General features: G+C 42.4%; 2 protein-coding genes across 2 annotated transcripts in view; one reads left to right on the top strand and one right to left on the bottom strand.

Annotated features, from left to right (window-relative positions):
- LOC145397691 (uncharacterized protein KIAA0825 homolog) overlaps positions 1-15,519 on the top strand; it is a 108,204-nt gene extending 92,685 nt beyond the window's left edge. Inside the window, exon 14 of the mRNA XM_080270735.1 lies at positions 15,346-15,519. The gene's annotated coding sequence lies outside the window, so the exon portion shown is untranslated. The remainder of the gene's footprint in view (positions 1-15,345) is intronic.
- Bap60 (Brahma-associated protein 60) overlaps positions 5,496-27,325 on the bottom strand; it is a 55,654-nt gene continuing 33,824 nt past the window's right edge. The window contains exons 9-10 of the mRNA XM_080270736.1: positions 24,350-24,523; positions 5,496-7,986 (exon numbers count right to left, since the gene is read on the bottom strand). Coding sequence (XP_080126862.1) covers positions 7,816-7,986; positions 24,350-24,523 — 345 coding nt within the window. The 3' untranslated portion in view covers positions 5,496-7,815. The remainder of the gene's footprint in view (positions 7,987-24,349; positions 24,524-27,325) is intronic.

The following is a 27,325-nucleotide window of genomic DNA, read 5'->3' as shown; positions in this document are numbered from 1 at the left end:
ACCATTTGAAGTGCTTGGAGACCTTATGTTTCACCAGCTTGTCCACATTTGACAGTAGGGCAATGGGTCTGTGGGAGGAGGCTTGGAAAATGGGAGAGTGAAGGACTCCATGAAGCAGTAAAAGTCCTTCATAACCAGCTGTCATTGAACAGATGAAGAGAAGCATCAAGAAAGGGAGGTGAAAAGTGTGTGAGGAACTCATCTGGGACCAGGCCCAATCCACAGGCTTTCCCTTTGGAGGAGGGGAGGAAGTTTTGTCTTGGATGACTTGCTGAGACAGTCAGACACTGCAAGGGGGCAGAGGGACATCCAGCAGCAACTGGAAGAAAAGGATGAGAAACTGCTCTGAAGGCCAGTGAGGGCAACAATATGTCTCCCCAGGGAGTAAAAGTCGGGGGAGGAGCACCCACTCCTAGAGCAGACAAGCTCTAGGTCCATATGTGGAACTGGAGAAGGAATGGAAGGAGCTAAATGTCAACCATGCTAATTGCCAGACACAATAGTCCACTACACCCAGCTTTATGATGTTGATGGCAAAGTTTGAGGAGAGGGCATGGGTTACACCTCCAATGGAAAGCTGAGCATGAACATTATGGGACTGTGGGATGGACCACACTACATTCTGAATATCAAATGACCAAACCCCACAGGAGTGAGGGCAGCGACCTGGTCATCTAGGGGCATCTCTTTGGGAGGATCAAGGGCTGCACTGAAGACTGGCCACTGGTCCAAGACAAGAGATCAGTGGGGACACAAGATCTGGGTAATCAGAGGTGACAGGCAAGATACATCAAGAAGTACCAGAAAATGGTCACTCCTGAAGTTGGACCCAGTCATTACAACCTCATCTTGTAAGAAAGAGTCACCCACACAAAGGTTAAAGATGGAGGGACAACTAATATGAGGACTGAAGCAGATCTGCATGCCAGTAGGGGTAAGGAGAGAGAAATGTTGGGCACTCTCAAGGAGAAAGCAGAATATTGATCTACCTGACCAATCTGAGAATCCAAGGAAGGTGCCTGGATCCTAATGGGGGATGGTGGGCTTTGAAGTCTCCCATAAGGAAGCAAGGGGGTTGCAGTTGGTTTTGGTAATGTAAAAGCTCTTCCAATGTCTCATCCCAACAAGGGCTGTAACCCATTGCCACTATGATCTGGCCTGCAGATAGGCAAAGATGAACAGCAACAAAGCCCATGACACTCTGGGGAGGGCTGGTTTGGTAAAGCTCGGAAGAGAGGGTGGCATCCCAGAGCAAGGTCACAAGGTCAACTCTGGTGCCATGGAAGTTCACGCATATGTGGTATCCTTGGACAGACAGAGGATGAAGGAAAATCACATCTCGCAAAGATTACTACCCTCAGGGGAAAGGTCTGCCAGTGCCAGCCTGAACTCGTGCATCTTACACTGGATGGGGCAAGCACCCCAAAACATAATTCAGCCTAGGTGTGAGGGAGCCATATTTTAAAGAGAAGGGAGATCAAGCGAGGAAGGAAACATTGCAGACATCCAAGAATGACATACCACTCTGATAGAGACAGGGCATCCATCAACAGGCAGAGGAAGGAGCTGGGTGTTGCAGCTGAAGGAAACATAAGCACAGGTGGGCAGGGAGACAAAACATTATGGCCACTAGTCACAATGGAATATAATATTTGCCTGCATGTGGTGGTAGAATCATCTTGTTACTGATTTACTTGGTGATCCTACACTCCCCATGGGGCAACAGTAGATTAGATGGGGGGGGGGGAATGTACGGGGCATATAAATATGCTGTATCATCAAGAACTGTTCTTGGAAATACAGTATTTATTAGTACAGTAGGCTCGCACAGTGCGCGAATTGCATTGTGTGCAAGTGACCAAAAATCATAACCAAAAACTTTGAAGGCGCTTGAGTTTACCTCACAGAACGCGAGGTAGAGGCAAGGAGTGGCTCAAAAATGCCATTTTCTATTAGTGCGTGAGCCCCCCCCCCCCACACACACACAGCGTGTCCATCGTCACGTGTCGTCACGTTGATGTGCAGAAATTCCCAGGCATTCTACTTCGCGGCTTGGGGTACAAGGTGGTGGGCGCGGCATAACAGTCCCAACTTGTGCACAGTGCAGATCCGCTCTCTACAGCTAACCTGTCATGTACAACATGTGTGTTTTTTTTTTTTTTTTTTTTTTTTGCTGCTCCATCCTGGCCTGTACTTTGACGCACCATGGATCCAGCCCCAAGAGTTAAAAAACTTTTGATGCAGGCAACCAAGTTAGAGATTATCAAGATGGAGAAGGGACAAGGAAACTCCGCCATCGGGAAGGCCCTGGGACTGGCTGAATCAACAGTGAGGACAGTGTGGAAGAACCGTGATGCCATAAGGGTTCTAGTGAAGATGTATGGTGCCTCTGACCTAGACGGCCGTTCGCAGGTGGGATATCATGCGATGATACTAATGGAATGGTATCTTGCCACCTTCATAATGAGGAAGGCGAAGGATGGTGTTTCACTGAATGGCAGATTTATTCAGAACCAAGCCCAGCTCTTTTACAAGGCAGCATGTTGCAAGTTAAATATGGGCAAATCTTTCAAAACATTGGTTGGATGGCTGGACTGTTTTCTGAAGCGCAAGGAACTCCGTCACGTCAAAGTGTCTGGTGAACATGCCTCTGTCAACGAGCTGGCCGCGAGAGACTATCCTGTGATATTTAGAGTGCTTCTTGAAGAAGGACAGTCACCAAGGACCAGATATACAACGTCAACGAAATGTCGTTATACTACAAGGTCATGCCCAAATAAATTTACATCGCTAAAAAACAGAAACAAGCCCCTGGTTGTATGCTCCAGAAGTGTAAGATGACAGTAATGTTCGCTGTAAACCTCTCTGGGAGCCACGAGATGAGGCCAGTTGTTGTACACACAGCTTCACACCCAGGTGCTACAAAAACCTCACGAACATGGATGCAAGTGGCGTGTGCTGGTAAAAGCCTGCAAATGGTTGGATGACCGGGAACATTATGGCAGACTGGTTAAAAAAGCACTGCGTCCCTGATGCCAGGGCCAAGTGTCGGGAACTTGGCATTCCATTTAAGATGCTCCTTGTGCTGGACAGTGCACCAAGTTACCCTCCATACCTAAAAGATCTGCACAAGGATTGTCGTGTAGTGTTTCTACCACCCTGGACGACATCACTAGTGCAGCCACTGGATCAAGAACTGATCGCCACTGTGAAGCACTTCTACCATAAGCAAGTGTACGACTACCTGTGCAGGAAGACCGACACACAAGAGGAGCTTCATGCCCTACAAGAAGATCACGACAAAGACCTCGATGAGGTACCTGCTCCCGTACCATCTCCTCCAGCAGCTGTATCCCGACCCGCCACAGGTGACATTGACTGTTGAGGCATTTTGGCGTAGTTTTACAGTGAAGGACGCAGTTGACTTTCTCCTACAAGCATGGCACCAGATTACACCTGCAACGGTGAACCATGCATGGCGAATGCTCGTGCCTCACTTATGCACGACCCAGGAGGCGGCCATTCAACCACTGGCCGAGGCTGAGGCAGCAACACCGACAGCAGCACAAGCTGTACCAGGTTTCGAGGACGATACATTGGCAGACAACAAGAAGTGCACACTGCTAATGAGGAACAGCCTCCTGAGGAAGTGTTGCAACGGATAGATGAGGCTGACGCAGAGCCTGACGCCAGGCAGAGTCAAGCTGAGCAGCCTAGTGTGATGGAGGGGAATACAGAGCTGTGTATGTCAAGAATAAGCAAGATCCTTGCTACCATGGATAAGCTCAAGGAAGAGATGAAGGAACAGGAAGTGAGTGGCCTAAGAACGGAGGAAGTTCTGGTTGGTATCGACAGACTCTTCATTTCTACACAGACTGGCACAGGCAAGAAATAAACAGAAGACAGACGCTTATAACAAGTTACACACAGTGGGCTCAAGTTAGTGAAATTGAGAAATTAGTTACATCCTCTGCTCATGTTCCTGTTGAGGATGAAGAGAATGCAATGTCAGAAGTGTCAGCATTGGACTTCGAGGAATTTATGGCCGAAGTACGTGACTTTGAGGCTCCTGAGGAAGGTGCTCAAGAGGAGTCTGTGGAGGGAAGTGTTGGTGCGGCGGGGGGTGCAGCGCTGTAAGTGTTGCCGTGTCTCAGAACCCCTGTTATTTAAGTCCATCAGGCCTGTTGTCTACTGTTGTTAAGGTGACTACCCATATTTTTGTTACTGTAGCTATATCTGTAGTACAATGTCTGAAAAATTTGACCTTTATTATGTCTCCAAGGGCCAAAAAATGTCCAGGTATGAGGGGGTACTGCCCATATGTAATTTTCCCATGAGATTATGTATTCACAGTGCACGAGGTTGTGGACTGCCCAATCTCTCGTGCACTGTACAAGCCTACTATACTTAGATAAATGCATTTTTTTTTTTTTTTTCTTTTTTTTTTCATTCATGCAGTTGTCTACACCCCTTCCTTCCTTCTGTAGGCCACCATCTCATAGCCCATTTGCCTGGTGATTTGGTGGGTTAAGACACTCCAAGTAGATGTGGCCCATAATGAGTTTAAATCCAGAGCACTGTTGGGGTTTACTGCTCAAATATACCTCTCACCACCAAACAACTGTGCATAAGATGGCATGCCACTCCCTACTGGTGCAGCAAATTCTATCTACCTACCTTAAAATCTGCTGGTCCTCTATTTTCCCACCAGGAACATAGGGGCCGGGACTAGGTTACTCAGTCCAGGGCTCTTGTTTGGCAAGCCACAGCTCGCAAATGCGAGTATTTTTTCCCTTCGGCGAACAAATTTTACATGCAAGTCGCCTTTTGGCGAGGAGAAAATACATCCACTTCAAAACCCAGTAAACTACAAAATAAGTAAATCTCACATAACAACAAAAAAGCACATTGTGATCGATTATTAAGTCTATCCTTGTTGCCACTGTGAATATTTAAAACTTCATTATATGATTCTAATCATCACAATGTGTAAATAAATATATTTCTTGCACGTAAAATATTTCGGCTCGTAGTCAGTTTGGCTACTAAAAATTTGTTTGGCTTGTAAATCTGAAACCTTAGGAGCCAAGTGGCTCGCAACCATCAGCAGTTAGCAAGAGCCCTGCAATCCAGACAACATTGCAAGTGACCTGCTGTTCAAGTGAATGGTTTTACATGAGCTATGAATTCCAACCAGCCGTCACAAACATCTGGCTGGGACATCTTCAACCAACAGTTCTTTCATTTTAACTAGGCAAAGACTTTTGTCCTTTCACAGCCTACTTACTATAGCACAGTGGAGAAGGGACACTATTATGGCATAACATCCTTTCCACAGCTCTTTTGCAAATTGCACCATATTCTTATGCCAATATCCTGTTATTCAACAGAAGATGGAGAGAGTAATTTTAAGTCTAGCTAAAGTGAACAGAATATAGACCATTAGGTAGCATAAAAACAAAGATTATTTATAGAAAAGACATTACAGTATATTAAATAAGACCTTGTACATTATATCTGATAACATACAGTGGTACTAGATCAGCTACATACAGTATTACAGTACACTACTTACATGTGCTAAAGATACGATATATAGACAAACAAAAGTACCAGGGATACTTGCACAGAAAACTAACCTCCCTTAATCCATTCAGAACACAGATGGTTTTAAGTTTTGTTTTTGCTATCACTAGATCACTTTATTTTGTTTATGAGATTTTAGGAACTAGAGGAGTTAGAAATAGCTTTCATTAACTCCTTCAATACATTCCCCAAGAACAAAGTAAAATAATCCACCAGAGGCAATAATAAAACAAAATTAATTCACTGTGCTGAAGAGGTTAACGACCATAGTAATAAAGCTGTCTGCCAAAGTGTGAACAAGCCCTGAATTTTTAAGTCATTTATGGAACACCTGCAATCATTTGATGTGATTAGCCTACATCCCATAGTAAAGTGAACAATGAACAGAAAGGTTAGCCATGTTCCATCATCATATGCTTCAGAAACTATCTTAAAAAACTGGGGACTTGTCCAAGCCCTGCGAACTCTCACTTTTAATAATAGCCTGCCAAAGCTCTCACAGTATGCGACACAATGAGTTATGACACTTGATACTGCTAAACCACAATTTGTCACCACATCCTGTTTGATATGGAGATTTCTTCTCGAGAGGATGCATTAAGAAAGAGGCAGTTCTCATAGTAAGTCAGGACTGTGTTTTAAACTACTACCACTTTTTCCTTACACCTAGCATGGACATCTCACAAGTTGAAGAATTAATTATTATAGGGTAATGGAGAGGGACACTTTGCAGCATCAGTGTGACTGGGTGGTGGAGCCATCTAGTTATACTGTACAAACATCCCTCTATCCCCTCCTTAGCCCCTGAGGTTGGGTGATGGACTGCAGAACAACTTCAATCTGCAGTCTACTAGGAGCCATAGGAACCCGAGACTGCAACTACTACTGCCATCATAAATTGGGGGAAACTGGCAGTCCACTTTATAGGCAGGAAATGGGTCTTAAACAGGTTATTTTACTCTAATTTACTGTGTGTGTGTGTGGGGGGGGGAATGCAAACTGGGAGAAACTGGAAAATCAGCTGTTTAGGTATCAATTTAATCTTATTTCCCTTACTTTGCTGAGAATCTAACAGCATAACGAACATAATTAACTTAAAACACAGGGACTTACTATGAGGAATTTCTGTATTACATAAAAAAGGATACCACTGTCTGCATCCTAATTTTGTATTGACATTCATTCTAGAACTCATCATTAAATTTCACATTAACCACACTGACACAGCAAAGGACTTCATTTTTTTCTCCTTGCTATCTTTGGATAATTTGTGTTTTTATTTATTTATTTATATTTTTTTAACTGACGTTAGATACAGCCTTCATTATCCCCTTCAGTAAGTGTTCCCTTAATTGAATAAAATCATCCGAGACTGCAAGAATCAACTAACAAATCATCCCCTCGGTTCCAGTGATGTCACGCATTTTTGGGGGTGGTTAACTCTCGCTACATCCACATTATTTTATTACAACTTAGGAAATGCCTCTCCTATTGCAAGGGTTAAAGCTGTATCTGACTACTATTCAAAAAGTCTTTGTTACATGAAAGCATGGCATCTGACAACTGCAAAAATAAAGTAATAAAGATGTCCTTGCGAAGACACAAAGTTCTGGAAACCCCCATAATACAAATACTACTTGACTATACAGTACTTCCATCTACAACCCTTCATGGTGACAACTACTACTTCAACCCTGTCAAAAAATCCTACCGATACAATGACATCTTGCATGTTGACCATTTACTACAGCCTCATGATTTTATCCAAATTACGAGAGACCTTGGCTAGTGAGGGGGATAGAAGCTGCCTCCATTAGCCAGAACACTTATACAGGTTTTAACTTACAAGTCATCAGGAGGTAGCAAAGAACAATAAATGAAGATATCAGTTAATGAAGTGGTTAATTTGATTAATTCCATAATGTTATTTTTATATGATTGATATCTCTGGACAATTATATTCAGCTTAGGACCATGCCCAAATAGTGGATCTCCATATATTTTAATTATGCTTTGGACAGTGCCTAATAGTGAAGGTATGTACAGTATGTAATTAAACTCTCCAAATAAAGAGACTCTCTCCTAAATCGAATAAAATTGCCGGAAATTACAAGAATACATAAAAAATGGTATCACTGGACTCAAGGGGTTAATCATCAAACCACTACTGAGCCTAACACATGCCATTCAACCAACCTTCAGCCTCAAGTATCACACTACAATATCTGCTTAGTTATTACGGATGCCAAGGGCCTGCTCAAGTTCTGCCCTCTTCTGTTGGATCTTGGAGTAGAAGTATCGGTTGACGGCCTCGTGTGTCCAGGGCTGGTAGTAGAACTGGGCCCGACGCTCCTCCTCGGGATTGCCTACAACGTCTGTCATGATCTTCAGATCACGGTTCTGCAGGGGTACAAGGGTAAATGGAGAACTGGATGTTGAGGTTATAAGTACCTATGATTATATTAACACCAAGGTTGATTTTATTGCGGTCCATTCAGGGTGCAGGTGACCATGTACTGTACATGAGAATGATGCTGGCACCAATTTAATCTTATAAAGGCATACCCTGGTTTAATGGTGTAATTGGTTAGGTCTATCTATCTATCTATCTATTGCCAGACGCCACAATCCCATAAGGGGTGGCCATTTGACTTTGAGTTATTTGTTTTATGGGGAGGGGCACTAATCCTCCACCAACCCACTTGTTGACACGTAGGAAGCACGTATGATTTGGTTATATGGTTACCACCCAGCGTAGTAAATGGTTTCTAGGCTTACAGGAAACCATTTGGCTTGTCACTCAATGTAAAGCCACCTGTAAAGGAAAGAAAAGCAATAAGAAGTGACAGGAAAGAAGGGAGAAATATGAAGAGAGGAGGGCAGACACAGAAATAGAATGATAAAGGTTAAGGAAGAAGTGGGCTGCTCTACATCAAGTGAGTGGATGATGGTTGCCACCACCTACCACACAATTGGTTAGGTAAAACCCCATTATTAGGTGGGATATCGTACATCGGGGTACTTTTAACACTTAAAAGTAATGGGAAGCTTTTACCAGCCTTGGGTTGTCACCCCAATCAAGTTCCAAACCCACCCAAATGACCCCCAAAACAAATTTAAAGCCAATCTAAATGGCCTAACAGCTGTAAAAGAAGGTAACAGCCTAACACCTGTAAATAACTCACTAAAACCAATAAAATCTGAAAATCGTCAAATATAGTCTGGAAAAAATCCATCCAATCCTACGTTGCCCCAAGAGCAGCGTAGGAGCCCAGGGCTAGGGCTGTTGGTCCTGACATTTAAGATGAGAGTGACCAGCCTCACTCATCCCTGAGAGGCATTATGTGAGCAATAAGTTTAGTAAACTGTAACCCAGAATGACAATGTTCACCCCACCTATGGCTAAAATACATTAATCTTAGTCTAAAAACAGTTTATAAATCAACCTAAACACACAGTTTCAGTCTAAAATATCATCAAAATAAAAACCCATCAATAAACCAGGGTTTGGCCATAATTAGGTGGGGTATGGTGGTATTTCTACCCCCATCGCATCTCGGGGTATCGTATATCGAGGTATTACTGCATACTGTTTGCAATATATATGGACATACATGAAATTCCATTATGATTGGAATGAATACCTGATGTTCCATCGCATCAGCGGGAGACTGGAGGATGTGGTAGGGTGAACAAACAGAGGGCAAGATCTATCAGGATATACTTTGTAGAAATTTTTAAAATGTGTAGTTTTGTGCATTTGTGTAATATCATCTGTACTGGGGGTGGGGGAGGCTGAAGCTAGCTCCACTGCTAGGGTTAGGAATGGATGGGAGATGTTTAGGGAACTGTTAACTCCTTGACCTTGAGGGCTTTCCCTTTACAGTTGAGGGAATTTATTGCTTTCGGTAGTGAAATTTGGGCACTGAAAGAGAATCATATACATGGGGTTGGGTGCAGAGATGAAGACAGCCAAATGGAAGTGTCATACTTCACAAAATGACAGAACTGCATATGAATAGCTGAAAGACTGACCGGGAAACGGCCGTAATAATGATGTGTTGTGTAGGGGTAGATTGAGTTGGTCTGAACATATGGAAAGAGTGGAAGATAAAAACTGGGTAAAGTCATGGAGCGTGAATATGGGGGATGAGGCATCATAGGTAGACCTAACACATCTTGCGAGGAGGTCCAAGAAATGATCTCAGGGTTAAGGAACATAAGAGATAGAAGTAGCTAGGAACCACCAAGTGAACAAGGCTGACATGTACATATCCATACTTTCAAAAATTTAATCAAATCTTGAATACTACATTTCTGAAAGTCAATAGTCACAAAAATAGCCTATTAACCCCTTCAATCCAATGGCTTTCTTTTTTCTCAACTACCAAGCAGTTTTAATCAACCATAGAAGTGATCTTTCAAACTGGAGGGTTAGATATAACCCCCATTATTCCCTTCACAAGAGCACTCTCCTAGCCCGAAGAAAAAAACAAAAAGGGGGGGGGGGTTAAAGTTTCAACACAGTAGTTTTTGCTGTCAAGAGCATTACTTCTGTCCGAGGAAATTCACTACTGCTAAAGCAGATTTAAAATCACACAAATGACACACACCTCAAACTAATTTATGATGCATTAAAAAAAAAAAAAAAAATCAGTACCTGTACTATTCATTAAAAAAAAAAAAAAAAAAAATCAACACAATTACAGACCCTGATATACTGCTCGAGGGTGATACCGATGATTCCATTTGTACTGTCATGTAACAACAGTAATATTTCGACAACTTTTTAACCTGTTCTGTGCCAATGTCCATATAACCTGTTCTGTGCCATGTCAATATATATATATATATATATATATATATATATATATATATGACAAACTAATAGTGGCCCAAAATGACAACTCCATATATATATATATATATATATATATATATATATATATATATATATATATATACTAATTCATAGTGGCCCGAAATGCGGCGTCCGTACATATAAGACACGGTTTTGTGCACATTTGAGCGAAATTATTTGAGTCTGCTCTTAATGTTGGTCAGAATATGGAGAGACAGACACCCCTCCCCCCCCTACCATGCCTTATACTAATCATCATCATCATCATCATCATCTAATCCTGTATTGCCCTGCGAGGAGCATAAAAGCCCGGGGCTAGGCAAGTTGGTGCTGACATTAAGATGAGTGTAATCAGCCTCACTCACCAATAAGTGGAAAGGGGGGGGGGGGGGACGTAAAACTAGTACGGGACCCCAACTTCCCATCACAGTTCCGCCAGTGACTGCATTACATACACCAGGATGCGTTTCCATACTACAAGTACTCCATGCATCCACCCACTCTACACCAGAATGGACTATCTATCCACATCAGCTGCTAACAGTATCTGAAAGTAACCATCTGATGCAAATCTGGGTCACGCCGCACTGCCAAGGATATTGTGCTTACTCCCAACTTCCAAAGTTTGAGAACTTCCAAGTGATGAACTAACTCATAGTGATGTGTAGTGTATATAATGGAGAGTAATATAGGTACTGTAAAAATACAAGTAAACCATGAAATCAAGTAATGTATGGAAAATTCATCCATTCATTCATCTAATCCAATGTTGCCCCATGAAGCACATACAAGCCCGGAGCTAGGCAAGTTGGTCTTGACATTTAAGATGAGAGTGCCCAGCCTCACTCATACCCAAGAGGCATTAAGTGAGCAGTAAGCCCCGACCAATAAACCTGCACTGGCTCAATTCGACTGGAGCGCCTTAATTGCCCACTAAACCACCGGGCACCTTAATTTGATTATATGGCTACCACCCAGCACAGTAAATGGCCTGGTGTATAGGAAACCATTTGGATTGTCAGTCTACAGTCACCCATAGACAGAAGGAAGAGGAAAGAATGAAGGAAGGAAAGACAGAGGAGGAAGGAAGGGATATACAGCAAACCCTTGATGCTTGTGGATTTGATTACGCACAGATTTTTTACTCTGGTGATAAATAATAATGAATAGTGAAATAAAACGAATGAATGCAGAGTTTGAATAGAACACGCATATGTACTTGGTGGCCACCAGGTGGTAAAGCGTCGCTCAGTCATAAGTCAGCTCCCACCCAAACTTTGGTTGTGTCTGTACAGTCCCCCCCCCCCCATTTAATTTTCTTCAATTTGCTGTCAACATGGCCCAAAAATGTAAGTTAATTAACGAACGAAAAATTGGAAATGCACACACACACACACACACACACACACACACAAAAGGTAATGACTAGAAGAGAAAGGGCGAATTACAGTATGACTTCACTACAACGGAATTCGCTTTTTTTCGGAGTCGAGGAGCTGACTGGAATTATTTCTTAAATATCGGGAAAGCTCCAGAAAAGCTAGAAGTGGTCCGGACTGCCTAACCTTGGGCTGGGACAGCCGTATTGTCAGCGCTGTTTTTTGTGTTCGTGCGTCGGTTGGCGGTGGCCTGAAGGTGTCACTATTATTCCCCCATGCTCTGGCCTCAGTTTGACTCACATTATTTCCCTGGAAGTCCCTGATATATTGCTCGAGAGTGATGAGTGTTAAGTGAAATATAGAAAGTGAACATCTTTAGTTTATAAGATCGTAAATACTGTAATAAGGTGCATAAAGTGTATAATACCATACTTGAAAAGTGTTTAAAATTAAGTTGTACCAATAAAGTACTTTCTAAATGCTAAAGAATTAGAAAACAGGTCTGCATTAATATTAATATATATTTCAAGAAGAAAGTTAAAATGGAGATAAGCCCAGGAATTGATGAAGTGTGTGGTGAAATGCTGAAGCATGGGGGAGAGTAGTAGAGCCTCAGTTTGATCCACATTATTTCCCTGGAAGTCCCTGATATACTGCTCGAGAGTGATGAGTGTTAAGTGAAATATAGAGTGTGAACATCTTTAGTTTGTAAGATCGTAAATACTGTAATAAGGTGCATAAAGTGTATAATACGTAAATACTGTAATAATGTGCATAAAGTGTATAATACCATATTTGGAAAGTGTTTAAAATTAAGTTGTACCAATAAGGTACTTTCTAAATGCTAAAGAATTAGAAAACAGGTCTGCATTAATATTAATATATATTTCAAGAAGAAAGTTAAAATGGAGAAAGCCCCAGGAATTGATGTAGTGTGTGGTGAAATGCTGAAGCATGAGGGAGAGCAGCAGAATGGATGTGGAAGATGTGCAGATTGGCCTGGGAGGAAGGTAGAGTTCTGGATGATTGGAAGTCAGGTGTAATTGTTCCCCTGTACAAAGGAAAAGGGCAAAAAGAAGTGTGTGGTAATCATAGGGGCATTTGCCTTCTTAGTGTAACAGGAAAAGTGTATGGTAGGATACTGATTGACAGAGTTAGGGAAATAACAGATGAATTAGTTGGAGAAGAACAGGGAGGTTTTAGGAAGGGAAGAGGTTGTGCAGATCAGATATTCATTCTTAGATCCTTAGTGGAAAAGTTTCTAAAGAAAGGAAAGAAGTTGTATGCAGCCTTCATGGATTTGGAGAAAGCATATGACAGGGTGGATAGACAAGGACTGTGGAAGGTATTAAGAATATATGGAGTAGATGGGAAGTTGTTGAATGCCATGAAGAGTATGTATGAGGGTGCCAAGGCCGCAGTGCATGTGGATGGTGAACTGAGTGAATTTTTCTACCTGAAGGTTAGATTGAAACAAGGATGTGTCATGTCTCCATGGTTATTCAATCTGTATATGGATGGGGTTACAAAAGAGATACAAGATAAGGCAGTGGATGTTGAAGTGGCCCCAGTGAGAGAGGGCAGTGTTTGGAAACTCCCTGTACTGTTGTTTGCAGATGATATTGTGTTGTTAAGTGCAGACAAATGGGAGCAGCATGGCTAGGTGGATGAGTCTGGGAGTGTGTGTAAGAAACGGAATCTAAAGGTGAATGTAGGGAAGAATAAAATTGCGGTCTTCGAGAGAAGTGAAGTTAGTGAATGTGCAGTGAGATTGGATGGGGAGGAATTGGAGAATGTGAGGGCTTTTAAGTACATGGGTAGTATGATGAGTAAGGATGGAAGTTTAGAGGGTGAAGTGCTAGAAAGGGTGCAGCAGGGAAGAAAGGTTGCTGGCTCCTTGAAAGCAGTGATAAGAAACAGGGAAGTGAGCATGGAAGTGAAAAAGCTACTACAAGAAAATATTGTTATACCAACTCTAATGTATGGAAGTGAAGCTTGGATGTTGTTGGAGGGACAGAAGTCAAGAGTGAGAGCAGTGGAAATGTGTTATTTGAGAGGAGCATATGGAGTCACATGGAGAGAGAGGCTGACAAATAAGAAACTGAAGCAGCGGTGTGGTGTGGATGTGATAGGAAGCATTAGGAGAAACACATTAAGGTGGTTTGGCCATGTGGAGAGGATGGAGAGTGAGAGACAGATGAGGAGTGTGTATGTGAGTGAGGTGGAGGGAGGGGGAGGCCGAGGATGAGATGGAGGGACGGAGTGGAGAGGTATACGAGAGAGGAGGGTGTGAGCTGGGAGCAGGGCAGTGAAATGGAGGGGGACAGGGCGACATGGAGGCAATCTGTTTGTGGCCGCCTCTTGTGGAATTAAGGCGTCTGGCAATAGACTTATAGAAAGATATTTCAAGACACCATGCAGTAGTCACAGGACGAGTGATTTGTGTGTTCGTGCGTCAGTTGGTGGCGGACTAGCGGCATCACTATTGTCCCTACATGCTCTGCCTCAGTCAACCCACATCATTTCCCCGGAAGTCCCTGATAAACTGCTCGAGGGTGACAAATAAGTGAAACATACAAAGTGAGCATCTTTAGTTTGTAAGATCGTAAAAAATAAAGTGTACAGTATTTGAAAAGTGCTTAAAATTAAGTACAGTACACCACATGGCAGGCAAGGTACAAGCTACATCTCTAATTCCCGTCCACAATTCGTGCCAGTGAAGACTATCAGAAGAATGATTCACTGTTCCTTGACAATAACCCTAAATATAATGGGTAATGATTTTGAAGGATTTGCTCTGAAGGATCCTTCACCAGATACTGAATGATGATAAACACTTGGCAAGGTGGGGGGGGGGGGATAGAGAAGGGTGAGCCAAGTGAGTCGGAATGGTTAAGTGAGAAATTTTTTTTATTATTACCTATAAGCTTTACTGAGTCCAAGTCTTACTTAAATTTTACTGTGTTACACAATAAATTATTTACTGTGACATTTGAGAAAACTTAGAAGGCAAATGAGATATTGCCATGAGAAGGAACTGGTGGGGGTGAAGCAGGATGGTGGACATGATACTTTTCATGACTGAAAATATCTTTTGTGTTTTACATATGGCCTTTATCAATTCTAAACGTTGTTAAAATTATAGTGTTATGCAACAAATTATTCCTAGTGGCATTTTAGAAAAGCTAAGAGGCAAAAGGGATATTGCCACGAGTTAGAAGGAACTGGTGGGGTGAAGCTAGATGGTGGCCATGACACTTTTCATGAATGAAAATATCTTCCTGTGTGTGTGTTACACATGGCCCTTATTTTTGTCGAAACCTTGCAAAAATTATCCCGAATTATGCAAAAAATTAATTACAGTGGCATTTGAGACAGGCGGCAAATGGGATATTGCCCCAACTTGGAAGAAGCTGGTGGGGTGAAGGAGGATTGTGGCCATAATGATTTTCATGTATGAAAATATCTTAGCAGGTGGAATTCCTTAAGCCACTTTTATTGGAGTTTTACTTTTTTCAGAATGGCTTGGGCCCCAATTAGTCTGTTCTAGTGAGGTTTTACTGTAATCAAGACAAAAGGAGACAAGTCTCATGCTGCTTGTGGCCTCCAATACGGCATAAATGAACCAACTGTTAGGTACTGTACTGTATGGTATTCTTAAAACCTTTTATTGTACAATGTATTTAGCATTATGTTCATGGATAATCATTTGTCATTAAAGCATCAGAAACCATTTTCTTTATTGTGTATTCATATTTTCATTGTGGGAGGGGTAACTAATTTGATGCTCGTGGATTTTCCATTCTCATGAGGGTCTCTGTTCCCTAACCCCGTGAATATCAAAGGTTTACTCAGTATGTATATACTGTATATCATCATCCAGACCTCCTTTCCCACCCTAGGGCAGGGTGAGGAGTTGTTATGTCCATACAGTCCAAATTTGCCCAATCCATTCCATTCCCTCATCATTCAAGCCCCCAGAATCCTGGCTCTATCGGATACGCCAAGAATATTCACCATGTTCTGTAGGTTCACATAAATGTATCAGATTTTTATATATATATATATATATATATACACAGTACCCTCGCGTCCAACACACGTTTGTCCAGCACGATTCGCGTCAGCACAAAGAGCAAAAAATCAGTACGATTTAATATGATTTAAGAACTGTAAAACGGGTGCGTAAGCATAACACGGACGGAGCTCCGAGAAGTGGGCAAAAGCCGCAGAGTTCGCCTCTAGCACGGTCATACTGGACGTTCCCGTGACGCTGAGAGCCAATCAAAACTTCCAATCAAGTAGCCTCCCTCGCCTGTTATCGTGACGTGATCGTGATGTCGCCCAATGAAAAACGCTTCTGCTCTCACGTGATGTTTAAATTTCTCCTGCCACAGCGCCACTCAGTCGCATAATTCGCATTGGATGGTGCTTTTTTCTTGCTGCATTTTCTGCCCTTACTGCTGCATTTTACTCAGCTCATGATGCCTAGGAAGCCTTCTGAGAACCCCAAGAAGTGGCGGCACCTCCCTCAGGCCACCAAGCTAGAATTCATCGAGAGGCAGAAGAAAGGGGAGAGGAATTTCGAAGGATATATGAGGGAGGGCGAGGAGGAGCAGCAGCCATTACCTGCTAGTGACACCAGCAGCCATCCTCCAGGGACCCAGTAGGACTACCTACAGCCTCGGATACCACCTTCCATTCCCAACAAGCCCACCAACACTATCCTAAAAGGTTAGTTATCATTCATAGTACAGCATCATTCATTATAATTACAGCAGTACTAATATATGTATAGGTATATGGTAGGTATATAGGGTGACTTTTCCTAGGGTTGCTGACATAATTCATTTTTCCCCATAAGCTCTGTTGTTTGTCCAACACGTTTTTGGTCCAACACGGGCCCCATGCATGACAATATTACCGTGTTGGACGCGAGGGTACTTTATATATATACAGTGTGTGTGTGTGTATGTGTGTGTGTGTGTGTGTGTATGTGTGTGTGTGTGTATACATGTGTGTGTGTGTATATATATATATATATATATATATATATATATATATATACAGTAATCCCTCTAATATCCGAACGCCCAATATCCGAACATCCCCACTAACCGGACATAATCCTCCTGGGATCCAATATTCCCAAAATGGGCCAAAAACTGCAAAAAATTCGAAAAAAATCTGACTTTTTTCCCTCCCATAATTTGAAATTCCCGCCTGGCACCAAACAGCTGTTACACCATGATCCCTTCACCCCTTCCTTCCTCCCCCTCCCCCCTCCCCTGTCAGGTTGCCATTTGGTATTTTTCATTACCAAGTGTGGGCCAATTTGGTAATGAAAAATTCGTTTGGTAATGCATTAGAATAATGCATTACCAAATGGATTTTTCACATGTATGAGGATACACAGGATGGAGATGGTGGATTGTTTGCTCTCTCTGATTAATCTGCTACCCTACATAGTGTGAAAATAATCAACATGGTGTTAGTTATAAGGAGAGTGATTACATGTATTTCCACTTGTATATATAATTAGTGAAGAATATATGCTAGCTTTACGAATTTGGTAATGAAAAGTTATATTTGACAATGAAAGTTGAGGAGATTGGTAATGTGGCTGTTGCGATCTGGCAACTCTGTTACCCCACCAACATCAACAGTCACAGCTTAACTCCGATGGAGAGCAGATACTCATAACAGTGCAAGCCACAGGTGCTTGTTTTTTGTGAATAAACAGTGAATAAACTGCAATACCTTGCCACTAGAACACACAGGAATTTACAGTGTTGTGCAGTGTTAAGAAATTAGAATTTAGAGTGCAGAGGATTAACTGTGGACTGCAAACTGGCGGTTCAAACCAGTCCAAGACCAAGGGACTTGTAAGTACCCAGAATGTTTAATATTGTATAAACTCACCTCTAAAACCTCATTTTATGGTTCTTTTGCATTTATTTCAGTCTTTTATGTCCCTTATTGGTGTGATTTGGGTCTTAAATAGGTGCTATGCATGTCCAGAGGGAGATGTATAGGTGTTTTTCAGAGTTAGGGTCCGTAAGTACTAGTCCATAAGCTGGGGCCCAATATCCGGACAGGACCACTATCCGGACCTGCCTATGGCTCTATTGATCCGGATATTGGAGGGGTTACTGTATTATATATATATATACAGTACCCATGCGTCCAACACGGTAATATTGTCATGCACGGGTCCCGTGTTGGACAAACAACAGAGCTTATGGAGAAAAATGAATTATGTCAGCAACCCTAGGAAAAGTCACCCTAAATACGTACCATATACCTACACATATATTGGTACTACTGTAATTATAATAAGTGGTACTGTACTATAGTGATAACTAACCTTTCAGGATAGTGTTGGTGGGCTAGCTGGGAATGGAAGGTGGTATCCGAGGCTGTAGGTAGTCCTACTGGGTCCCCGGAGGATGGCTGCTGGCATCAAAAGCGGATAATGGCGGCTGCTGGCATCACAAGCGGATAATGGCGGCTGCTGCTCCTCAACCTCCCTCATAAATCCTTTGAAATTCCTCTCCCCTTTCTTCTGCCTCTTGACGAATTCTAGCTTGGTGGCCTGAGGGAGGTGCCGCCGCTTCTTGGGGTTCTCAGAAGGCTTCCTAGGCATCATGAGCAGGATAAAATGCAGTGGCAAGGGCAGAAAATGCAGCGAAAAAAAGCATCGTCCAATGTGAATTATGCGACTGAGTGGCGCTGTGGCGGGAGAAAAATAAAAGCATCACGTGAGAGCAGAAGTGTTTTTCATTGGGCGACATCACGATCACGTCACGAAAGCAGGCGGGGGAGGCTGGTTGATCAGAAGTTTTGATTGGCTGTCAGTGTCACGGGAATGTCCAGTTTGACCATGTTGGACCAGGAGTGATCATGCTAGAGGCGAACTCTGCGGATTTCCCCCACTTCTCGGAGCTCCATCAGCATTATGTTTATACCTGTTTTACAGTACTTAAATCGTATTAAATCATACTAATTTTTTGCTCTCCGTGCTGAACACGAATCGTGCCAGACAAACGCGTGTTGGACGCGAGGGTACTATATATATATGTATATATATATTCATTCATTCATTCATTCATTTTTGACACGTGTATATATATACATATATATATATATATATATTAATACACAACCACACACACACACACACACGCACATATATGTAATCCCCGTACTATCCGAACGCCCACTACTCAGACTCCCCACTTACCAGACATTGTGGACCTGGACCTTCGCCCCCCCCCCCCAAAAATCCCCCCCCAAATCTGAATTTTTTCCCACTCATAATTTGAAATTGCCATGCAGCGCCAAACAGCTGTTTACACCACGGCCCCTTCACCCCTTCCTTCCTTCCCCCTCCCCTCTCCCCTGTCAGGGTTGCCTTCTGGTATTTTTCATTACCAAATATGGGCCAATTTGGTAATGAAAAATTTGTCTAGTAATGAATCAGAATAATGCATTACCAAATGGATTTTTCACATGTATGAGGATACACAGGATGGAGATGGTGGATTGTCTGCTCTCTCTGATTAATCTGCTGGCCTACATAGCATGAAAATAATCAACATGCTGTTACTTTCTCCTATCTTTCCTGTCACTTCTTATTCCATTTCTTTCCTTTACAGGTGGCTTTACATTGAGTGACAAGCCAAATGGTTTCCTGTAAGCCAAGAAACCATTTACAGCGCTGGGTGGTAACCATATAACCAAACCATACGTGCTCCCTACGTGTCAGCAAGTGGGTTGGTGGAGGGTTGGTGCCCCTCCCTGTAAAACAACTAACTCAGTGTCAAATGGCCACCCTTTGCGGAATTATGGTGTCTAGCGATAGATAGACAGACAGATTATTTCCACTTGTATATATAATTAGTGAAAAATAAATGCTTCCTTTATGAATCTAGTAATGAAAATATAAATTTGGTAATGAAAACTGAGGAGTTTGGTAATGTGGCCGAGATCCAATCTGGCAACCCTGCTGTCCCCTCCACCAGTTACAGCCTAACTGCTATCACAAGTGGATGCTTATCGCAATGGATGCCGCACATGCTCTGTTTTGTGAATAAACTGCAATACCTCGCCACTGGACCACACGAGAATTTACAGTGTTGTGCAGCGTTAAGAAATCAGAATTTAGAGTGCAATGGATTAACTATGGAGTGAAAACTGGCAGTTGAAACTGGCGTGGTGCAATTAGGAACAGAATGTGCAGTGTTAAACAATTATAACTCACAGTGCAAAGTATTAAGTGCAGCACAACACTGGATTACTGTATGTGCTTCAAGAGCATTTTCACAACTACCAGAGCCTAAGAGGAGGCATGCTGTAAGTACCCTGTACATTTTAAATATTTTCCATAACCACTTCTAATTCCTCATTCTCTGGTTCCTTTTCATTTATTTCACGCTTTATGTCCATTATTGGTGTGAATAGGGTCTTAAATAGGTTTAAATAGGTGCTATGCATGTCCAGTAGGGAGTTATTTAGGTGGCTTTCAAAGTTAGGCTGGGTTAGGGTCCTTAAGTACCAGTCCAGCAGGCTGGGGCCCACTATCCGGACAGGACCACTTTCCGGACATGCCTTTGGCTCTATTACATCAGATAGCAGAGGGATTACTGTATATTTATTGCCAGATGTTTTAATCCCATAAGAGGTGGCCACAAACAAATTGCCTCCATGTCGCCCTGTCCCCCACCATTTCACTGCCCTGCCCCCAGCTCACACCCCCCTCTCTCATATACCTCTCCACTCCATCCCTCCATCTCATCCTTGGCCTTCCCCTCCCCCCCTCCACCTGACTCATATACACTTTCCTCATCATATATATATATATATATATATATATATATATATCCATCCATCCAACATCCAATCCTACATTCGTAGGAGTCCGGGGCTAAGCAGTTGGTCCCAACATTTAAGATGAGAGTGACCAGCCTCACTCATCCCTGAGTGGCATTACATGAGCAATCAACCCCAACCATCCCTTGGATATAAATTTTCACCGGCTCAAACCGATTGGAGCGCAATAATTACTCACCAAACCACCAGGTGCCATAATTTGGTTATATGGTTACCACCCAGCGCAGTAAATGGTTTCCTGGTATACAGGAAACCATTTGGCTTGTCACTCAGTGTAAAGTCACCCACAGGCAGAAGGAAGAGGAAAGAATGAAGGAAAGAAAGACAGAAGAGGAAGTGTAAAGTTACCCATAGGCAGGAGGACAAGGAAAGAATGAAGTAAAGGAAGACAGAAGAGGATGGAAGAAAAGAAGGATGGAGGAGAGGAAAGGGCAGACACCCAACAGCAGCACTACATCGAGTGAGTGTATATAATACTGTATATATATATATATATATATATATATACACTCTCATCTTAAATGTCGGGACCAACTGCCTAGCCCCGGGCTCTGCTCCTCATGGGGGCAATGTAGGATTGGATATATATATATATATATAGATAAATTGATATAGATATAGATAGATATATATACATACAGTACTGTACATAAAATTAAAATTACACTGCTTATGATATTCATTCTTGGCCAATTTCTGTCCCAGTTTGTTTTTACTAACAAATGCTGTACATAACTGGCTTCCTAAATGCTTTCTCTGTATTACGAACACAAACTATAGACCATGACTACCGGTATATTTCTGCATTCAGAATAAAGAATAAATTACACTATGTGTAACTGTAAAAGTGTACAAGGGGAAGGGTGATGCTCTATCTATCTATCGCCAGACACCATAATCCCGCAAAGGGTGGCCATTTGACACTGAGTTAGTTGTTTTACAAGTGATGCTCTAGAAATAGGAAATAATAGAGGCAATGAGCTTTTGGTCCAGATAATGAAGGTAATGGTGAAAGTTCTCGAAGGTATGATCAGAGAGAGTGAATATTGATGAAATGCAGTTTCGGTTTATGCCAAGCAAAGGGACCACTGATGCCATATTCACTGTTTGACAGCTTCAGGAAAAATATATAGGGAAAAAAAGGGAACTGTACTTTTTTTTTTTATTTGGAGAAGGCCTTTGATAGTGTCCCTTGAGAGGTAGTGAAGTGGGCAATGAGAAAGCTTGGAATCAAGGAGTGGCTGGTTAGGGTCGTTATGGCCTATGTATTTGGGTGCTTGCACCCAGGTAGGGGTGAATACGAATTTGAGTGAGGAGTTTTCTGTGAATGCTGGTATGCATTAGAGGTCAGTCAAGCCTCTTGTTTGTTATGGTGCTTGAAGCCCTCTCACATGACTGGAGAAATGGACTTCCATGCGAGATGTTGTATGCTGATAATTTGGTGTTGACTGACGAAAAAGGAAGATGGAGGAAATATTTAGGAAATGGAGAGTTAGTACTGGGCACAAAGGCTTAAGAGTAAACGTGGATAAAGCAGAAGTGATGGTATCTAGGGCTGGGGGTGGTACTGTCAAAGAAGAGAGAGAGTGGCCATATGTGATTTGCCAAAAGGGCATGGGAAGTATTTCCATCTTGTGCAGTGTTTGTAATAAGTGGGTGCATATGAGATGTAGTGGTATTTGAGGTAGACAGCGAGATAACGCAGATTTCATGTGTGCGGTGTGTCAGGGAGAGCATGTGGAGATTGCCAGGTGTGAATGAATTGAACTTGCTGGTGAGTCTCTTGTGTGTGTGGAAGTTTTGTTATTTGGGAGACATGTTATGTGCTGGAGGTGATGCTGCAGCTAGCTCTGTGGCTAGAGTGAGGAGTGGTTGGAAGAAGTTCTGGGAGCTGTTGCCTCTCATGGGGGTGGGGGGGGGCCCTTGGTTTATGATGGAAGAGTTGAAAGACAGGATGGGACTGGAGGGAATTGGTGTTGCGACCAGGAGAGGTAAACTGAGATGGTGTGGGCATGTGATGTGGATGGGGGATGATAACTGGATGCAGAAAACGAGTAGTTTTAATGTTGGGGGTAGGGTAGTAGGAAGCATACCGAAAAATTCCTGGGATGAGGTCACTGAGTGTGACCTCAAGGATAAAGGGCTAAATAGAGAAGCTGCCAGAGATCAAGCAGCATGGAGAGCTGTCATTAGGTGACCAAGGGCGACGCACTGCAAGCATGTCGGAGCCTTCAAAAACAAAACGAAACGACGTGAATATAGTGTTAATCTTGCTGGTTGAAACTTTGCGTATGCTAATATTGTATGACTTGGAAGTAAAATTTCATAAGCTTTCCAGCAGTGGTTTCTGATTTATACACAACAAAGTTCTTAGAGAGAGAGAGAGAGAGAGAGAGAGATGGCATGGGGAGGTAATAATGATACAAATTTGCCAAAGCATGAAAACAACCAGCAGCTTCTGGTGAATCTCCTGTGAACCTGGGATGGGGTAGAGATGCTTACAGTTAAATTCTGTGCCAATTAAGTTCATCTAATCCTGTGTTGCCTCATGAGCAGCATAGGAACCCAGGGCTAGGCAAGTTAGTTCTGACATTTACGATGAGAGTGACCAGCCTCATTCATCCCTTAGTGGCATTAAGTTAATGCATTAAAACAACATGAAATATTGTACTCAAAACTTTTCCTCATGGGCAATCAGCAAAATTTAAGTGACACCTGTCAGTGAAAAATGGACCTTGAAAACATCTGCTACGACAACTGTGTCAAATATCATGAAAAGGTCAACCCCATAAAACTGGGGCTATCTCTATGGCTAGGGTAAGGAGTGGTTGGAAGAAGTTCAAGGGTCTGTTTCCTCTCCTAACACTGAGAGGGCTCTCTCTCCGTGCTATGGGATCTTTTTATGAGGCATGTGTTGGAAGTGTAAAATTGTATGATAATGAGAGCTTGGCAGTAAAGGAAGAGGATATTCACAGGCTCAAATGTAATGATTAGATGCATGTGTAATGCATCCTTGAATGCATGGCCTGAGATGCTAGGTTTATGATTTGAAGAGTTAAGGAGGGATTGGACTGGAGTGTATTGGCGCTGTGATGTGAAAGAGTAGACTGAGATGACCTGGGCATGTGGAGAGGATGGAGAATAACAACTGGGCACGAAAAGTGAGAAGCACGAATGTCAGGGGTATAGCTGCAACAGGCAGAATGAAAAAGGCCTGGGATGAGGTCACAGAGTGACCTTAGGGATAGGGGACTGAACAATAAGGTTGCCAGACATCATGCAGAGTGGAGCCACCATTAGGAGACCAAGGCTGACGTATGCAAGTACTGTATGTTCGAGCCTTTATAAATGATACAATACAATACGATCACCAGGTGGTTTTATCCCACTTAGTGGAGACTACCTAAACCGGGGGATTTACACTCAATCATCCCCCATACTACAGGAGACCTCTCTAAGCTGAATAAATCTGCAGTGTAGTAGCACGAACAAAATCCAAATGACATCCTCTGGCTTGCAGAATCACCACCAAAACTGTCTTAACAGACAGTGCCTTGGAGCAATAAAAATAATCATGTAGGACATATATGGAACTGGAACAAAATATGGACCAAAACAGCTTCTGTCTAACCTGAGAGATGAGCCATTTTTGGATGAATTGCTGTGGATCTTTGGCAAAGGACAAATAGAACTCTCTGTTAGTCTTGAGGGAGTTGATGGTCTCAACAGTATCATGGATCTTGGCATCCAGGGTCTGAATGTCCTGCTGAGAGTTGGTGCTGAGCAGGAAGTTATTCATCTGGGTCTGTGTCAACATAAAACAAAAGGAGACTCAGAAAATTCACCACCACCACAATTTTTTTTTTTTTTTTTCCCCTCCCCTACCGTATGACAAAAAAATAAAATAATAATGTGAAAAAATAGTGTAGTAAAATATGTGTAATCAGTCTACATAAAAACCTCTTCAGTACAGTGATCCTTTTATATAATTCATGTTACTCATATCTGACATTTCACTATGATTAATGAAGTGCCCTAGTAGAGGAGGGATTGATGATGATGGCTGTATCTATGCACTCAAAAAATCTCCTACTCTAAATAAAATAGTCTGGGCATGGAAAGAACAATACATATAAGGCATCACTGTACTGAAGAACAACAACAACAAAGGGCAAACAAAAGGTCATCAGATCAGCTCCTGACTGAGGCAAGAAGAGTTTCATGATTTGAACCTTATTAACTCCTTAAATCCAATGACGTACTCTTCATTTCATTCCTGCCATCTCTAGACACTTATTTGGCCTCAACAGATGCCGCATTATCCCCAAAACAAGGCATGGATATGACATACTGCCAGAAATTTTAATTTCCTTTTTTTTTTTTTCCGGGCTATGCAGGATGTTCACATACAGGTGTTTTTTCATAATAATAATATATGCAAAATTTTCTCTCATTTAAAGTGAGCCACATGCCTAATAATGAGGTCACAAATACTTTGTGATGTAATGTTTTGTGGTGTTGCCTATATATTCTGCACATCAAGGGATGAAGATTTATCGGTTTTACACATGCGCACGATTGTTTCTTGATTTATACTTTAATTCAAACAGTCCCAGTGGTCACCAGCCAAGATATTAAAAGAAAAAAATAAGATTTGTCAGAGACTGTGGTTCCCACAGACTGAGATCAGTGGGACAAAGGAACAAACTTGGCAAAGAATCTAATGATTCATCTTCCAACTCATATATGCAGAAACTTTTCATTATCTGAGAAGCAAATAACAGTTAATATATATATCTAAAGTATTATTATTTAGTGACAATATGCATAAAACTAATTATATTTCATAAATGGCAAAAATTATAACCATTTCTAGAATCTGTTGTGTACAGGGTAAAAAATGATCAGAATAACTAAGGAGTTATATCAGTATTCATCTTTATGTGAACTCACACCATCGTAAAGTCACGGATACTGCTGTCAAGTTAAATTAACACATTTATCTACTGTACAAAGATGGAGAATGCAGTCTCTGCTCCAGAGCCCCAAGGTGCCTAGCATACGAGAAATTTGTTAACAGACTTCGTCAACATTCAATATGACACTTTATATGTGGCGTGGCTGACTACGTATCGGACTCAGGAAAGAAGATAACAAGAAAGAAAGGTGTAAGAGATGTCAGAGGCCGGGCCAAGCTCCCATTTGCCAAGAAAGAATCAGTAAGAATGTATTGGCTTGTAGAATTTCCTCAGCTAGTCACTAATATATCAGCTTATTGGAACCCCACAGCTGATCACCAATTTATATATCAGCTTAGACGTGACTGCACTGTTCCAAGCAAGGTTATTAAGATATAACGTTCCGCCTGGTCGAAGTCACTTCCGACTGACACACTCCACCAAATGTCTTCTCACACTGGAGATGGTGGGAATCAGTGTAGATCCTGTTGAAGGAATGGTAGAGGTGGCGTGTGTGGGTGACAGAAAACTGAGCAGATTTATCTCTCTCTATTGGCCACAGAAAGATACAACTGCGACCCAGAGAGAGCTCATGGTAAATATGTCCCTCTCGTTTGAATGATAATTGCGTTCTGCTCTAGCTGGCCGGCTTCCCCGCTGGGAGTGGCCCCGAGGTCAGCATAAATACAGAGGTGCCAAACCCCACAGACCACTGGGATTTATACATGAACAGAAGCATCACAACTTTATCATACACAATATACACCTCAATAAAGTAGTACCGATTACATTAAAATATACCTCTATCTATCTATAGCCCGATGCCCTAATCCCGCAAAGGGTGGCCGCAGACAAAATGCCTCCAAGTCGCTCTGTCACCCACCATTTGACTACCCTCCCCCCAACTCACCCCCCCCTCCCTCATATACCTCTCAACTCCATCCCTCCACCTCATCCTTGGTCTACCTCTCCCTCTCCCTCCTCCCACCTCACCCACATACACCCTCTTAGTCAGTCTTTCATTCTCCATTCTCTCCACATGTCCAAACCACCTCAGTGTATTTCTCCTAATCTTCTCAACCACATCCACATCCACCCCACAGCGTTCCTTCACTTCTTCATTCGTCAACCTGGCCCTCCACATCACTCCACATGCTCCTCTCAAGTAACACATTTCCACTGCTCTCACTCTTGACTTGTTCCCCTCTTGTAAGGTCCATGCCTCGCTTCCATACGTCAGGGTAGGGATCACAATACTATCGTGCAGTGACTTCTTAACTTCCATACTCACCTCCCTATTTCTCATCACTGCTCTCAGTGTACCAACAACCTTCCTTCCCTGCTGTACCCTTTCACGCACTTCATCCCCCAAAGTTCCATCCTTACTCATCACACTACCCAAGTACTTGAATTCTCAACCACATCCACATCCACCCCACAGCGTTCCTTCACTTCTTCATTCGTCAACCTGGCCCTCCACGTCACTCCACATGCTCCTCTCAAGTAACTCATTTCCACTGCTCTCACTCTTGGCTTGTTCCCCTCTTGTAAGGTCCATGCCTCGCTTCCATACGTCAGGGTAGGGATCACAATACTATCATGCAGTGACTTCTTAACTTCCATACTCACCTCCCTATTTCTCATCACTG

The sequence above is a fragment of the Coenobita brevimanus genome, chromosome 42 (assembly GCF_032717465.1).
Source record: "Coenobita brevimanus isolate Jiangsu-jjx chromosome 42, ASM3271746v2, whole genome shotgun sequence".
NCBI classification, from domain to species: Eukaryota; Metazoa; Arthropoda; class Malacostraca; order Decapoda; family Coenobitidae; genus Coenobita; species Coenobita brevimanus.
This window is presented reverse-complemented; position numbering and strand designations above follow the sequence as displayed.